Raw genomic sequence first — 18,193 nt, forward strand, 5'->3', positions numbered from 1 at the left:
CCACCACAGTTTCCACAAACACATGTAGGTGCTACCATCATGTATGTTAGGTTTTCTTTTCAGGTGCAATTCCTGTTTTACTTATTTTCTTTTTATTTTTAGATTTATTCTCCCTCTCCTCTACTCCAACCTTATCACTCATCCAAGTAATCCAGGCTAATAAACCCATATATCCTTTTTTTTATCTTTCTCTCCATGCTCACATAGTTATTCATAGAGATACTTTTATGTAGAGTTAGACATGTGCACAAATAAGGGGGCATTAGTCATTGTTTTAGGAAAAAAATGGACCATACTATAGAATCATTTTGTGTATTGCTTTATGCCTTTAATAATATGTTTTGGGGGGGGTGGCTGGATGGCTCAGTTGGTTAAGCGTCTGCCTTTGGCTCAGGTCATGATCTCAGGGTCCTGGGATCAAGTCCCGCATCAGACTCCTTGCTCAGCGGGGAGCCTGCTTCTCCCTCTCCCTCTGCAGCTTGTGCTTTCTCTCTCTCTCTCTCTCTCAAATAAATAAAATCCTAAACAATTATATTTTAGAAATGCCTACAAATTAACTGTATAGCGCTAAACTTTCTCTTTTTAGTGGCTGCATGATATTACATGCTGTGGACTTAACAAGTTACACTGCCTCCAGGTTGTTCCTCTAGGTTCCCAAACGGGGGCGACGGTGTCCCCTGGGGATAGCTGGCAATTTTTAAAGACCTTTTGAGGGGCGCCTGGGTGGCTCAGATGGCTAAGCGTCTGCCTTTGGCTCAGGTCATGATCCCAGAGTCCTGGGATCGAGTCCCGCATCGGGGTCCCTGCTCCTTGGGAGCGTGCTTCTCCCTCTGCTTCTCTCTCTCTCTCTCTCTCTCTCTCCCTCTGTCTCTCATGAATAAATAAATACAATCTTTAAAAAAAAATAAAAAAAATAAAGACCTTTTGAGTTGTCAATAGCAGGGAGATGAACGCTATTGGTATCTAGTGGCTAGAGGCCAGGAAGATGGCCAAACATCATACAGGACAGCACCACAGTAATTCATTAGATCACCTAAAACATCACTCAGGGCCTAGGGCACACCCATCGGGCATACTCAGATCTCAGCGCATTTGGCACTGGCCTGCTCCCTCTGACCACAATACTCTTGCTTAGGAATCCAAAAGGCTCACTAGTCACCTCCTTCAAGTCTTCTTTGAATGGCATTTTCTCACCACAGCCTAACTGACCAGCCTAGAAACTGGAATCCTTCCCTACATCCATACGCCTTCTCAATCCTACTTACTCTCTTTCTTTTTCCACTCAACTTCTAATGGACCACATACGTTATTTACTTACCATGTTGATTCAATTAGCTTTTCCCTCCTTCTAGAATATGAACTCCACTGTGGCGATTGTGTTTTACTCACTAATGTATCCCCAGCACCTAGAACAGTGCCTAGCATTCAACAAGCCAATGAATGAATGAACAAGGGAACAAATAAATGATTGTATGCATGAGGGACATTCATTTTATTTCCCATTATTTTCAACTACAAACAATGCTGAGGCAAATATCTTTATACGTGCATGCTTATGTGGTGGTCCTTTTATTTCTGTATGGTCAGAATGCTTTCCAAAATGGAAAATTTCCCATAACCATGGATGAGTATCCTTCTCTAGCTCCCTGCTCTCCATTTCTCAGCCATCTATTGGTGGCTTTTGAAAACCTTTCCCCATCTTTTTATTTTGATTTATATTTTTCTGATGACTTGTGGACTTGCGCATCATTTAATATTTTGTTGATTATTTGAATTTGATCATCTGTGAATGAGTTATACAGATCTTTCCTGGTTGTTAAAATTTTCATCTCCAGTTAGTCTCTAAGAGTTATCTATATGTATCCTACTTGTAATTGACACACACAAAAATGTTTTTCTAACCTACTGTTTGCCTGTTGATTTTGCTTATGGAATTTTCACCATCAAATATGTGCATCTTTTCTTTTGCAGCTTCTGAGCTTTTGGAAGTGAGATCATGTCTTTACATTGCACATAGTTTACCCTCTGTTTTCTTGCAAGAATTTTATTGTTTTTACTTGTTGCATTTAAGTCTTTACTCCATCCGAATATATTTCTGTATATAAAATGCACAAAAGTAAAACTGGGGCTTAATGTCATTTCATTTCAGCTATATAACCAGATATGCCAACACCATACTAATAAAGACTATATCTTTTTCCCCCTTGAATTGATCTCTGTTATATATTAAATCCTCCTAATTACTGACCTCAGTGTCTTGATTCCCTATCCGGTTCCATTAACCTCTAATCTTGTGTATACTAACTTCATGCTTTAAACAAAACAAAAAAAACCCAAACCACTCTTGGTGAGGAAGAGGAAATAAAATTTGGCAGGTCAAAAGGAGTAAGAATACTCAATCTGGAGATGCATTAGGGGCCAACTTTCAAACAAAACTGAACACGTAGGCTGTAATTGAATGTCATGATGTTTTCAATCTGCCTGAATATATAAATAATACAAGTATTCTTCTCTTTTTGCGAGTCATAAAAATGGCCGAGACAATCTTGCATACTTTTCCTTTGAAAAGTCATTTTAATTAATTCCATTATAATCTTGTTCTTTTTCATCATGCCTATGCTTCAACTGTTTTGAGTGATATTGTATTAGAGTTCTCCAGAGAAGTAGAACCAATAAAATATGTATGAATCTAGAAAGACATTTACATACGGAGTTGGCTCATGTGATTGCAGAGGCTGGTAAGCCCCTAATCTGCAGTGTGGGCTGGCGGGCTGGAGATGAGGAAAACCAACAAGGCACATGAAGTCCGAATGCATCCTCGGGGGGAATTAATTACCTCTTGCTCAGGGAGGCCAGTCTTTTTTGTTCCATTTAGGCTTTCAACTGATTGGATGAGCCCCCTCACCCCACCCCCACATTATGGAGGGTAATCTACTCAAAGTTCACTGATTTAAATGTTAACCTCATCCAAAGACACCCCCAAACTGACACGTAAAAGTAACCATCACAAATATCTCAGGTTATTTTTTTTTTTTAATCCCTAAGAAAAGCTAGATTTTATCCCTGAGAAAATTTGTCTCCAAAATGATTTTTTATCCCTAACAAAAGTTAGATTCCTAAGGTGGGGGGGAGGGAAGTCCTCACTGGCAAGACTTCAGGGTAAAAGTAAATAAGAATACAAGCTTACTTCTGCTCTGACCTTATTACCTGTAAGACCATTAAGGATTCCATTAATTTCAAATCACAAGGAAGGAGGCAAACCCTGTCAAGAGTTTGTTGATGTTCATTCCTTCCATCACCACTTACCTTTTACATTTCGGCCCCTACACTTCAGAGGGACTGGAACAACACTGGTGGCCAGCTGCTGGACACTGTGACTGCAAGAGAACTCATCACTGCTAACTTCTGCCTACTGCATGCATTCACCTGAATGTCCCCTACTTGTTGAGTAAATAAAATCTGTGAGTCTCTTAAAACAGGAGTCGTGAATTTCCTTGCTGTAGTAGCAATGTCAGTTCTGGGTCTATTCAATAATTCAGAGGTTACAAAGAAGGATTAACTCTGTTTTCATGAAGTCTATTCAGCTCTACCCACACACAGACACAAGGAATGCTCTCTGATATTCACTCAAATGGTTAAGCCAGGGGTGCATTACTTAGCCTGGGAATCTCTGCTAGACTTACCTGGGGTGTGATCAATGTCTGGACTAGATGTTTCGACAGGAATTCTGGTGCCAATGGCCCAGTCCAAGTCATCTTGAGAGTCCTGAGTAAGACCGCAGGCTGTGGTCCAGTTTCCTGAAGTTTCAAAATTGCAACTTCCTGCCGTGCTTGTATAATGGCCTAAGGAAATGAAGATGGTATTATACTACATTTGTGATTGTTCAGAATTAGTGCCTGCCTATTTTAATTACTTATTAATAAATTTAAAGAACCAGGACATTTGCATCCATTGGTAATTTCAATTGTACACTGTAGCTTTTTTTTTTATCAGAAAATCTAGAGGCAGCACATGAATATTGTCATTTATCCATGAGGAAGTTGTATGGATTGGTTAATAATATTATAGATGATAGATAAAACTGCATCTACACATGAGCAATTAACATAATATTATGATAATACAGATAAGTCAGATCAAATAAATCAACAGCTTCAGTTGTCTGTTAGTTTAATTCAGTCCCTGTGTTCATGCTGGTGTTTGGACAGCATAGACCATTAGAAGGGCAAAGTCATTAACTAAAAAAAAAAGGTGCCTTTGGAGAAGTAGTAAACAGTAGAGGACACAAACCTTCTCAGCATACCATACTAACCAACCGCATACAACATTTCAGAGCTAGTCACTAAATACTGAAAAAAAGTTCTAAGTGCTGATTGATAACTCATTAAAAGTTAAGTTATTAATAGCTGAAAGTCTACTACTTAGTCATCTGTGAAAACTACCATCATAATACAATTGATATCTGCTTTCACTTTTCTTTAATTTTTTTTGCAGAGCAGTTATTATTTTTGAGCATTCACTGTAAAACTGTATTGTATAGACAGAATGATTGTGTGATTTAACCAGTATGAATCAATTGAAATTGTTATTGACTTTTCCTTCCTTTTTAGAAAGATGACATTTATGTTGCTTTTAATATTTCTTTTCCAGATGGTTCCCCGTTCATAACTTCTTCTTAACGTAAAACTAATACTAGCATAAAGAAATTGCATCAGAAGAAAATCTTGCTGTTAAAATGGATGCCAAACATATCGAAAACAAAGCTTTAAATAATTCTATAGAAAATCTTCTGGATTCCTGACAATATTTTCATTAAATATCAGTATTTCACTTCTCAGGCATGATTGCATCTTATCCCTAAAATCTAGAATCATTTTTAATTATATGCATTTCTTGCATTCATTCGACATGGCATATAATACATTTAATTTTACATGCTTATTTATGGGCTCTCTATATTCCCCTCCTTAAGTTTATCTTTTTAGTATCATGATATAAATAAGTTTATACTATGCCATGCAATATGGCTAAAAGAAATCTAGTTCTCTAAGTGTTTAGCTAACACAACTGCAAACATGCAGAATCTTCCAATATAAACACAAAACAGCCATTATGTGTTCTTTAGAATGATGTCACATACAGGTTTTGCACTATTGCATTTCTACATAACTGACTCCCTAACACACAGGACCTATAATAATTATTCTATATCCTTTTTGATTCTCTGTAACCACCCTTGAACCTTCTGTTCCATCTTATCTAACATGATTTTATGTACGACTCTAAAGATACAGATACAATCAGGATAAATTCTTTTATATTTCATTCTATCTCTAAATTATGTCATTTTTTTCCTTTCTCTTCTCTAGGGCTAGTCCCAGTTTATGATCTCAGCACCTTATCAGGCATTCTATAGCTACTAGCATTCTGTGGCTCCATTAATTTCAGTTAGAGAGCTTTTCCAGGTCCTTCAAACTCACATTTTCTACCAATTCCTTTCTTACAACTTGCAGACATAGCCAGGGTGCCCCTCTTGATTGAATTTTATATGCTTAAATTTCTCACTCTGTATAGCTTTCACTCATCCTTTCCCATGGTCCTTCACACTTTAATGCAGATGGCCTACAAATCTACAGCCAGGATGGAATACAGGTGTTTATCCTCAAATGCTTGTTGAATACTCCACTTAAAATATGCAACTGTCGTCACAAAATCAAAAAGCCTAAAATGAACTCATCATTCACCTCTCCAAATGAGTTCTTCTCCCTGAGATTATTGATTAAGTTCAGAGCATGAATCTTCTCTCTCTTTTTAAAACTCTACCTTTGGACTTATCTTTGGTTCTGCATTCCTCATTCCCATATTCAATCTATCACCAACACCTGCAGATTCTCTCTTTGAGAACTTAACTCTCTCCTTCCCTTGAAGTTTATAACGCCTGTTCCAGTTCCATTGGACCAAGCCCCTGGTTTATTTTGAGTCTATTTTTTTTTCAAGTAGCCTTCACTGATCAGTTTTACAAACCCAAACCACATTAATCATCTTTAAGAATGCTCTTGTATTATTTCCATTGCTCAAAATATCAGGTTTTTCACATTGTTTGAATACACTCTCCTAAACCCCTTGCCTTGCATACAATAACCTTTCCTTTGATGCAAAATGTTTTGGAAACTGAATCTTAAAATTGCCTCTCTGCCAACTAAATTTTTCAGACAATTATTTCTTAAATAAAAACTGATTTTTTTCAACTTTTATGTTTAGGACTACTTTCCTCTATTTTTGGAATGTTTTCTCTAGCATTTGGGGGTTCATTAATCATTCATTCTTTCCCTCTCTTGTAGAGGACAGAACTGCTATTTTATTTGACTATCACCTTCTTTCATTCAGTAAGCCAGAGATGACTTGTAAGTTATCTAAGCAATCGTGATGAGCATTGTTCTCTCTTTAGTTTAGCCTGGAATACAATTCTAGACATTGAGCCTTATTGTGGAAAAGGCACCTAGGAAAAGTTTGCCTTGTTCTTAAAAACAAATCAAGACAGAAAATCCATTTATTCTTTCTCAGGATATCACTGTAAAGATGTGATCTATGGGACTGAAGAGATTATATGGGTAGTTGACTTTATTACACAGTTACATGAAGATGGCACAGGATAAAGAAGGAAGGAATCCACGTAGTTCTAATTTTTGATAACTGAAGTTGCTAAAATCAACCAACTCTAGGATTCCTTGCTTTTGACCTCTTGCTACTGGAGATAATACAGTTTCCTTATTGTATTAGTTAAAAATTGGTTGGTTCCAAGCAACTGAAAACTCAAGTATTAGGAGCTGAAACAGAAAGGAATTAATTCATCTCAATTAAATAGAAGCCAGGAAGTTGTCCATTTAAAGTTAGTATTGTGGTTCAACTGTGTGGTTGTGAAGCACATATTTTCCATCTGTTCTTTCTGTCATCTTGTCATCCTCCTGCTCATTCATGGTTGCAAGATGACTGTGGTACTTCCTTGTATCACATATGTTCAAGGCATGGAAAGAAGTGAGAAGAGGAAAGGAGAAGACACTTTTTTTCTAGTCTGGTGTTTTTCCTTCTAAGAGAGACACCTTTCCCAAATTCCCATGTGTATCTCATTGGCTTCTGTCAGCTACAAGGAAGTTTGGAAAAGATGGTATTTGTAGTTGGTCACAAGCCACCGCAAATAAAATTGGGAGTTCTGTTTTTAAGAAACACAAAGAAACACAAAACTAACAGGAATCACCTTGATGTTAAGCTCGTTGACGCTGAAGTTTCTGCTACAAGTATATTAATTAATGTGTCTTCTTCATTCCGTCTAGCAAATCATACTTGTCTTTGAATGTTCAACTTACGTCCTATCTTTCCCTTTCCAGACCACGCCAGAGTATGTGTGCATGTGGGTTTTATGGCCCTTAACAGCGATTATAGTTATTACTACTCCTTTGGAAATTCATTACTTCTTTATTGTGGACTGTCACTGTAACTGTTTACCATCGAATTACTATAAACGTTTCTATGTGGGCAGTATTACTACTGCCCAGAGTGGTTGCATATATACCTATTAAATCATAAATGATATGAGGAACTTTGTAATATTTCTTAATGATCATTATGTGGTTGGTATCTTCAAAATGGTTATTGCTTTTGATAAAATATTTTCTAAATTGTGATCTTTGTCATGACTCCTGGAATAGACTTAAAAGCATTACCAGCAACATTTAAACAAATGGCATTTTCCCAGTGGTATGGTATTCAGCCATACAGTGATATGGCTAGTGTAAATATTAATCAACTTACCTATATATTTTTTAAGAGCTAGCCCCATAATTATTTTTAGTTCATCATATTCACATATTCACCTTATTTTGCTATGCCACAATGCATAATACAGGGATATTTAATACTTTCTCCTCAGCATGAAATGACTTCATAGAATGCTGCACTGAGAAGGATTTTGAAGACTGTGGGTTCAGTGGGAAAGAAGGCTCTGACTGGATAATGATATTTGGGGGTTTTGTTTGTTTTTAAATATATATATATATATATATATTTATTTATTTATTTATTTATTTATTTATTTATTTATTTATTTATTTATTTATTTGACAGAGAAAGAGTGCACAAGCAGGGGGAGCGGCAGGAAGAGGGAGAGGGCATTGCAGGCTCCTTGCTGAGCAGGGAGCCCAACATGGGGCTCGATCCCAGGACTCCAGGATCATGACCTGAGCCGAAGGCAGCCGCCAACTGAGCCACCCAGGCACCCCTGATATTTGTAACTGTTGTAAAAGGCAGCAGAGAATGCACACATCCATACCCTGCACATCCCCAGCCTAGAGTACAAGGCACACTTAACACAGGCTTTAGGTAATAATTTTGTTCCATGTAAGAAAAGAGCACATTTTTTTACTTAAGTGTTTCTTCTAAAAAGAATCGATTTCATTTATTCTAAACCATGAATTTTTGCAACGGGAGTTAGAGATGCAAAAGAAAAATTTATCTTTGTTTATAACCTACAGTAAAAATTTACTTATGAGGAATCACTGAGTTTATTTTCTGATAAGTATATAAAGTATATATTATAACATCCACCATGACTGACAAATTTCAAGAGAGTCTAAAAATAATGAAATGAAAGAGGCTAACATTATTAATCCTAGAAGACTGAACAAATATGTTCTTTATGTCATTTAATTCTCAAAGTACTATACAGAATGGATATGATTCTACCTAATATAAAGATGAGGAAACAAGTCCCCGAGAATTTAAATAACTGCTCAACACAGGAGGGTCAGCATCAAAATGAAGACTTCAGTTTAATAAACCAAAGGTCCATTTTTTCCTTATATTTCTCCAAAGGCCATTTTGAACATTTTGTAATTTATTTTGTCATCCACAGCAGGTTTATCGGATTGCAAGAATCTAACCCCGATGCCTCCAGTGTATCCAAAAGACTCTCAACATAAAATAAGCGATGAAGTCACTTTGCAGAATCAATGTCACTGGTATACCCATGTGTGTTGTGTAGTGTTCCTTTTGGATGTGAACAAAGCCCATCAAAGGTCTTAAGGAAAGTGACTATTTCATTTGTCAACATATTGTTTTAATTTTAATAAAATCAAATACTGCATGTAGTTGTCCACTGAAGTTGAACACTAAGAAATATGAGTGTGCAACTGACGCAGGTTCTGAAAATCAAAACTGCCTTTGTGTATTTTTATATCAATACTTCAAATAGCTGTGGGAAAAATAAAAATAATATAAAGGAGCCTGAGAGGAAAAATGAGTGAAGCCAAGGGGGAAAAAAAGAAAAGCAGCATTCACATTTGAAAAACCAAAATACTTAGTGACTATTTAGGTTTCACAAGCCGATATTTACATTGCCCGGGCACACGCACGGATGGGTGCACACACCCACTATTCTTCATCGGCACTCCTCAAATACACTGTGATAACCTTATCATTAATAGCACTTGTTACATTCCAAAAGAAATCAGAATTCTTTTATAACCAACTTTTTCAGAAAGCAAAGAACACTCTATTTGAATATATCCTCCTGCCCCTCCCCAATAGTAGAAAGTGAGTTGCTTAAGTCTAAGCCGATGTCTTATTCATTTTTCTGTTTATTCAACATTTAGAAAATTGTTCCTAGCCCATACTAAGAATAGCAATAAATGGAAGAATATAATATTTGGGTTTTTTTGTTTGTTTGATTTTAAGGATTTATTTATTTATTTTATATGACTATGTTCAATACATGTGCATCTTGAAATGAGAGGAAGAAAACTTACTTCCTGTAACTATTTTTTCTTTGTGCACGCGAACAGCTCTCCTTCCCCTCACTGCTTTATTATGTCAATGTCATCATGTTCAAATTATTCTTCCTTTAGAATTTTTATTTTGTTTTGCTTGTGATTTCTAAATACTCTCTACTTGTTATGCCTGGTGGGGAAAATAGTGATTTTACAAATGTTTTGGAGCAGTTTTTCGAGCTCCATTGCAATCGGTTCTTTACAGTCAGTATCAAAAAATGTATTTTTTTTTTGGAGTGCTTTTAAAAAAGCTAGGAAGTCCCAAGTTACACACAAACAATGAATCATGGAACACTACATCAAAAACTAATGATGCAATGTATGGTGATTAACATAACATAATAAAAAAAAGAAAAAAAAGCTAGGAAGAACACTAGGGGAAAAAAGAACTTAAATTTAAATAGAAGCTTTTAAAAAAGAACACTAGAAAGTATTTTTCAATATATTATAAATTTCATTTGAGAATGCATATGTTATAAAGGAAATACATAATCGTTTATAAAATAAGATTATAATACTGTAGCATTGATAGTACAATCTTAAGAAGTGCCAGTGATTTTCACTTCCTTGACACTTTAGTTTAAAATTAAAATATATCATACGGGAATTCAGTAAAGTACCAGGATATAAAATCAATGCACAGAAATCAGTGGCATTCCTATATACCAACAACAAGACAGAAGAGAGACAAATCAAGGACTCGATCCCATTTACAATGGCACCCAAAATCATAAGATACCTAGGAATAAATTTAACCAAAGAGGCAAAGGATCTGTACTCAGGAAACTATAAAATACTCATGAAAGAAATTGAGGAAGACACAAAGAAATGGAAAAACATTCCATGCTCACGGATTGGAAGAACAAACATTGTGAAGATGTCAATGCTACCTAGAGCAATCTATTCAATGCAATCCCCATCAAAATACCATCCACTGTTTTCAAAGAAATGGAACAAATAATCCTAAAATTTGTATGGAACCAGAAGAGACCCCGAATAGCCAGAGGAATCTTGAAAAAGAAAAGCAAAGCTGGCGGCATCACAATTCCGGACTTCCAGCTCTATTACAAAGCTGTCATCATCAAGACAGTATGGTACTGGCACAAAAACAGACACATAGATCAATGGAACAGAATCGAGAGCCCAGAAATGGACCCTCAACTCTATGGTCAACTCATCTTTGACAAAGCAGGAAAGAATGTCCAATGGAAAAAAGACAGTCTCTTCAACAAATGGTATTGGGAAAATCGGACAGCCACATGCAGAAGAACGAAACTGGACCATTTCCTTACACCACACACAAAAATAGACTCCAAACGGTTGAAAGACCTAAATGTGAGACAGGAGTCCATCAAAATCCTAAAGGAGAACACAAGCAGCAACCTCTTCAACCTCAGCCGCAGCAACTTCTTCCTAGAAAGATCGCCAAAGGCAAGGGAAGCAAGAGCAAAAGTGAACTGCTGGGATTTCATCAAGATAAGAAGCTTTTGCACAGCAAAAGAAACAGTCCACAAAACCAAAAGACAACCGACAGAATGGGAGAAAATATTTGCAAATGACATAACAGATAAAGGGCTAGTATCCAAAATCTATAAAGAACTTATCAAACTCAACACCCAAAGAACAAATAATCCAATCAAGAAATGGGCAGAAGACATGAACAGACATTTTTCCAAAGAAGACATCCAAATGGCCAACAGACACATGAAAAAGTGCTCAACATCGCTCGGCATCAGGGAAATCCAAATCAAAACCTCAATGAGATACCACCTCACACCAGTCAGAATGGCTAAAATTAACAAGTCAGGGAACCACAGATGTTGGCGGGGATGTGGAGAAAGGGGAACCCTCCTACACTGTTGGTGGGAATGCAAGCTGGTGCAAGCACTCTGGAAAACAGTAGGGAGTTTCCTCAAACAGTTGAAAATCGAGCTACCATACGATCTAGCAATTGCACTACTGGGTATTTACCCCAAAGATACAAATGTAGGGATCCAAAGGGGTATGTGCACCCCAATGTTTATAGCAGCAATGTCCACAATAGCCAAACTGTGGAAAGAGCCAAGATGTCCATCGACAGATGAATGGATAAAGAAGAAATGGTATATATACACAATGGAATATTATGCAGCCATCAAAAGGAATGAGATCTTGCCATTTGCAACGACGTGGATGGAACTGGAGGGTGTTATGCTGAGTGAAATAAGTCAATCAGAGAAAGACATGTATCATATGACCTCACTGATATGAGGAATTCTTAATCTCAGGAAACAAACTGAGGGTTGCTGGAGTGGTGGGGGGTGGGAGGGCTGGGGTGGCTGGGTGATAGACATTGGGGAGGGTATGTGCTATGGTGAGTGCTGTGAACTGTGCAAGACTGTTGAATCACAGATCTGTACTTCTGAAACAAATAATGCAACATATGTTAAGAAAAAAGAAAAAGAAGAAGATAGCAGGAGGGGAAGAATGAAGGGGAGTAAGTCGGAGGGGAGACGAACCATGAGAGACGATGGACTCTGAAAAACAAACTGAGGGTTCTAGAGGGGAGGAGGGTGGGGGGATGGGTTAGCCTGGTGATGGGTATTAAAGAGGGCACATTCTGCATGGAGTACTGGGTGTTATGCACAAACAATGAATCATGGAACAGTACATCAAGAACTAATGATGTAATGTATGGTGATTAACATAACAATAAAAAATTAAAAAAAATAAAATTAAAATATAGCATTAATGTTGAGAAATTTATGATAAGTGAAATAAGCCTATCACAGCTAGACTGATAGTGTATGATTCCAAATACTGGTACTACATACCCAGATTGTCAAATGCATAGAAACAGAAAATCAAATGGTGGCTTTCATGGGCTAGGAGAGAGAAAATGCAGTGTTAATTGTTTAATGGGTATAGAGTTTCAGTTTTTCCAGATGAAAAAATGTTCTGGAGATGAGTGGTGGTATCTGGACAACAATGCAAATGCACTTAATGCCACTGAACATTACGGTTACAAATGGTTAAAATGGTCAATTTTATGTTATGTACATTTTACCACAATTTAAGAAAATTAATAAATACAAAAAAAGATGATAAAATGAACACTTCAGAAGCATCACTACTCTAAGATCCTGAGGAGTAAAAATGATACTGAGTTAAAAAGAAAAACTGGAACATGACCTCTGTGGTACTCCCTTCCTGTACATGCATAACATTGTCCCAAAGGTGGAGTCTATCCCCTTTCTCTCTTTGAATTGAAGCTAGACATTTTAATTTGCATGACCATTAGAAAGAGCCAAGAGTGACATTCTAGAATTTCCTAGGCTAAGTTATACGAATTCTTCCTGTTTTTCCTGTGGCTCTTGGAATGCTTGCTCTTGAGAGCATTTACTCTGGTAAAAGCCAACCCCATGCAAGGTATCTGACTGTCCCGTGACAGCCCTGTTATGGAAAGCCCAAGCTACATTAGATTGCCCTGGAGAATGAGATACTATGTCAAGCCAGACAGAGAGACCAAAGAGTACTAATGTGCCAAACCCGGAGGGGAGGAAGCCATCTCGAAAGTGACCCTCCAGTTCCAGGTATACCAGTTGGAGCCATGTGGATGAGAACCTGCCACCCTGATTCTTTTCTGAATTACTGATCCATAAAATTGAGAGCAAAATGAAACTTTTTTAGTTTACTAACCTTTAAGGGAGTTTGCTCTGCAGCAAACCCTAACTGCAACAGGTAGCCTATATGGTAGCGAGGTTCCCTATGAAGGCTCATTAATAAGAAATACAAAAAAAATTTTTTTTGGATTTAAATACATGCTCATATTTGAAAACTACATACTTGGTTTTATGCATGACTTTTAAAAATCACTTGAATTAAAGTTTGAATAAAAAAAACAATGTGGCCAATCTAGTTCTCTTTTCCCAGAGCAATGTAATTGATAAAATTAATCATTTACTCATATTTATTTGAAGTGCTCATTTTTAGCATTATCTTTCCATAAAATGGAAAAGGAAATGAAAACCAATGAGGAAATGTAGACAGGTCAGTTTCTGGTGATTAAAATTCTGACCCCCCATGTAGTTCTGCACAATGACATGTTGAGAAATTTTTTGACAAGATTTGCTGTGGTGTTTAGTATGGGGGTAAAACGGTTGAGAGGGCTGCGATTTGGATGTGTGGATAGAGAAGCTGGGAAAAAAAGGTTCTGGCTATTTTAAATCTACTCTGGTGCATGAAAAGAACATTTCCTCTCCGTCATCAATGCCAGTATGTTACTTTCCTAATGAAGTGAAATCTGTGCTGAATGGGCTGCATCAGAGCAGACAGATCCACTTACCACAGTGAGCCTCATCAGACCTGTCAGAGCAGTCTGGCTTATAGTCACAGACAAGGTGGGATGCAACACACTTCTTGTCGTGGCACAAAAAATCAGTGGCTTCCGGGCAACTCTCAGAAGTCTCTCCCACTGGGGAAAAAATAAAAAATAAGAACAAAGTCATTTTTATAATATTTCTTTAAATTTGAATATTCCTTTTAGTAGTTTTAGAGATACATTCAAATAAGTTACTGGTTTGAATAGGTATCCAAGGCAGACTTCTAGACACCTCCCTGCTCAGTCCCACATCCAATTTTTCAGCAAGTTATAGACACTGTGCTTTCAAAATCATCCATTCCTGCAAGCTGGTGGAACCACTCTGGAAAACAGTATGGAGGTTCCTCAAACAGTTGAAAATAGAGCTACCATACGATCCAGCAATTGCACTACTGGGTATTTACCCCAAAGATACGAATGTAGGGATCCGAAGGGGTACGTGCACCCCAATGTTTATAGCAGCAATGTCCACCATAGCCAAACTGTGGAAAGAGCCAAGATGTCCATCGACAGATGAATGGATAAAGAAGAAGTGGTATATATGCACAATGGAATATTATGCAGCCATCAAAAGGAATGAGATCTTGCCATTTGCAACAACGTGGATGGAACTGGAGGGTGTTATGCTGAGTGAAATAAGTCAATCAGAGAAAGACATGTATCATATGACCTCACTGATACGAGGAATTCTTAATCTCAGGAAACAAACTGAGGGTTGCTGGAGTGGCGGGGGGTGGGAAGGACGGGGTGGCTGGGTGATAGACATTGGGGAGGGTATGTGCTATGGTGAGCGCTGTGAATTGTGCAAGACTGATGAATCACGGATCTGTACCTCTGAAACAATGCAATATATGTTAAGAAAAAAAAAAAGAAGAAGATAGCAGGAGGGGAAGAATGAAGGGGAGTAAGTCAGAGGGGGAGACGAACCATGAGAGATGATGGACTCTGAGAAACAAACTGAGGGTTCTGGAGGGGAGGGGGGTGGGGGGATGGGTTAGCCTGGTGATGGGTATTGAGGAGGGCACGTTCTGCATGGAGCACTGGGTGTTATGCACAAATGATGAATCATGGAACACTACATCACAAACTAATGATGTAATGTATGGTGATTAACATAACAATAAAAAAATTATTAAAAAAAAATCATCCATTCCTTAAACCCAACATCTTAATCCAGGCACTAAAAATGATTTGCGTTGGGTTCCAGCTTAGTTTTCTAGTCTCATTTTCTGTGACTCTCCTCGTAGGTACCTGCAGTTAAACTACGGTGCATCCTACCCCTGAAGGGCTCACCAACGGGTCACATGCTCTTCATCTCTTCCTGTGTGCACATCCGCTACTTCCTTTACCTACACTGACCATTCCCTCTTGTGCTCCTGGAGGTCTGCTCAACCTCGAAACTCAAGGAAATAGCTTCCCTCTCCCCTTGTTTTGCCTCTTCTTTGTCAACCAAGCCCCAGGGTGGGTTCTCTATGTTTCATGCCACCTAAGAACCCTTCTATTCCTATGTTAAATGTTTACCACCTCATAGAAGAGTTGTATTACAGCTCTGTCTGCCCCTCCAGACTCCAAGCCCCTTAGAAGCAGGAGTTTGGGATGTGTTTTCTTAGGCCAAACACAGTCCCTAATCCATAGTTTGTGCTTCATAAATCTGGGTACAATAACAGAAGGCATAATGGTTTCATCTAAAGGGAGCTTAGGAATGAGCATAGAATTTTCAAAGAAATTCATACTTTTTAATTGAAGTATAATGAACATAGAGTGTTATATTAGTTTCAGGTGTACAATACAAAGATTCATCAATTCTATACATTACTCAGTGGTAAGTGCATTCTTAATCCCACTTACCTGTTTCACCCATTCTCCCCCACCGCCTTCCTCTCTGGTAACCATTCGTTTGTTCTCTGTATTTAAGAGTCTGCTCAGCGGGGAGTCTGCTTCTCCCTCTGACCCTCCCCCGTCTCATGCTCTGTCTCTCTCTCATTCTCTCTCTCAAATAAATAAATAAAATCTTTAAAAAAAAAGAATCTGTGTTTTTTTTTGTCTCTTTTTTTTCCTTTGGTTTCTTAAATTCCACATATGAGTAAAATCATATGATATTTGCCTTTCTCTGACTGACTTATTCCACTTAGCATTATACCCTCTAGGTCCATCTATGTTGTTGCAAATGGCTGAATAATATTCCAGTGTGTGTGTGTGTGTGTGTGTGTGTGTGTGTGTGTGTACCACATCTTTATATATAGGGTATGGTATGTGTGTATATTCATATATACACACACCACATCCATTCATCTGTGAATGGACACTTGAATTGCTTCAATATCTTGACTATTGTAAATAAGGCTGCAATAAACTTAAGGGTGAATGTATCTTTTTGAATTAGTGTTTTCTTTTGCTTTGGAAAAATATCCAGTAGTGGAATTACTGGATCATAAGATAATTCTACTTTTAAATTTTTAAGGAACCTCTACACTGTTTTCTACCATGGCTGTACCAATCTTCATTCCCACCAATAGTGCATGAGGGTTCTTTTTCTCCACATTCTTGTCAACACTTGCTATTTCTTGTGTGTGTGTGTGTTTCATTTTTGTTTGTTTTTTGCCATTCTCACAGGTATAAAGGAATTGTTTTGATTTGCAATTCCTTGATGGTTAGTAATGCTGAACACCTTTTCATATGTCCTCATGCCATACGTATGTCTTCTTTGGAAAAATGTCTATGTGTTCTCTGTCCATTTTTTAAATATGATCATTTGTTTTTTTGATATTGAGTTGTATAAGTTCTTCATATATTTCAGATAGTAACCCCTTATCAGATATATCATTTGAAAATATTTTCTCCCATTGAGTAGACTGCTTTTTTTGTCTTGTTGATTTTTCCCTTTGCTGTGTAAAAGCTTTTTATTTTGGTTTAATCACAAGAGTTTAATTTTGCTTTTGTTTCTCTTGAATGAGGAGACATATCTAGAAAAATATATCCATGGCTGATGTAAAAGAAATTATTGCCCATGTTTTCTTCTAGCAGTTTTATAGTTTCAGGTCTCATATTTAAGTCTTTAATGCATTTTGAGTTTATTTTTATGTAATGGTGTAAGAAAGTGGTCCATTTTCTTTTCCATGTAGTTGTCCAGTTTTCCCAAAATCATTTGTTGAAAGGACTGTTTTTCCCCATTGTATATTCTTGCCTCCTCTGTAGGAGATGACAATATAAGTGTGGGTTTATTTCTAGATTCTCTATTATGTTCTATTGATTGATATGTCTATTTTTTGCGCCATTACCATACTGTTGTGATTACTACGTCTTGGTAGTATATCTTGAAATCTGGGATAGTGATGCCTCCAGATTTGTTCTTCTTTTTCAAGACTGCTTCAGCTACTTAGGGTATTTTGGGGTTCCATACAAATTTTAGGAATATCTGTTCTAGTTCTGTGAAAACTGTCATTGGTATTTTGATAGGGATTACATTAAATCTATAGATTGCTTTGAGTAATATGGCCACTTTAACAATTTTCACAGGTAAATTCTATCAAACACTTAAAGAATTTATACCAATTCTTCTCAAACTATTCCAAAAAATAAAAGAGGAAGGAAAGTTTCCAAATTCATTCTATAAGGCCAGATTTGCTGATATTGAAACCCCAAAAAGAGAAAACTATAGGTCCATATCTCTGATGAACATAGATGCAAAAATCTTCAACAAAATATTAGCAAACTGAATCCAGCAACACATGAAAAAAATCATTCACTACAATCAAGTGGCATTTATTCCTGTGATGCAAGGTGGTTCATTACTCATAAATTAATCAACATGACACATCAGATTAACAAGAGCAAGGACAAAAACCATATAATCATCTCAAGAGATGTAGAAAAAACATCTGACAAAGTACAACATCCGTTCATGATAAAAACTATCAACAAAGTAGGTTCAAAGGGAACATATCCCTCAACATAATAAAGGTCATATATGAAAAATCCACAGTTAATACCATCTTTAAGGGAGAAAAACTGA

At 37.1% G+C, this 18,193-nt stretch overlaps 1 protein-coding gene across 4 annotated transcripts in view; it reads right to left on the bottom strand.

Moving 5' to 3' along the window:
• MALRD1 (MAM and LDL receptor class A domain containing 1) overlaps positions 1–18,193 on the bottom strand; it is an 835,513-nt gene that overhangs the window by 216,041 nt on the left and 601,279 nt on the right. For all 4 annotated transcript variants that reach the window (XM_088025530.1, XM_088025529.1, XM_028114131.2 and 1 more), the window contains 2 exons: positions 14,146–14,274; positions 3,684–3,842 (listed from right to left, as the gene is read on the bottom strand). In XM_088025530.1, coding sequence (XP_087881656.1) covers positions 3,684–3,842; positions 14,146–14,274 — 288 coding nt within the window. The remainder of the gene's footprint in view (positions 1–3,683; positions 3,843–14,145; positions 14,275–18,193) is intronic.

Source organism: Eumetopias jubatus, unplaced genomic scaffold (assembly GCF_037043125.1).
Source record: "Eumetopias jubatus isolate StellerSeaLion01/CBP00866 unplaced genomic scaffold, mEumJub1_p1.0 scaffold_8, whole genome shotgun sequence".
Taxonomy (NCBI): Eukaryota; Metazoa; Chordata; class Mammalia; order Carnivora; family Otariidae; genus Eumetopias; species Eumetopias jubatus.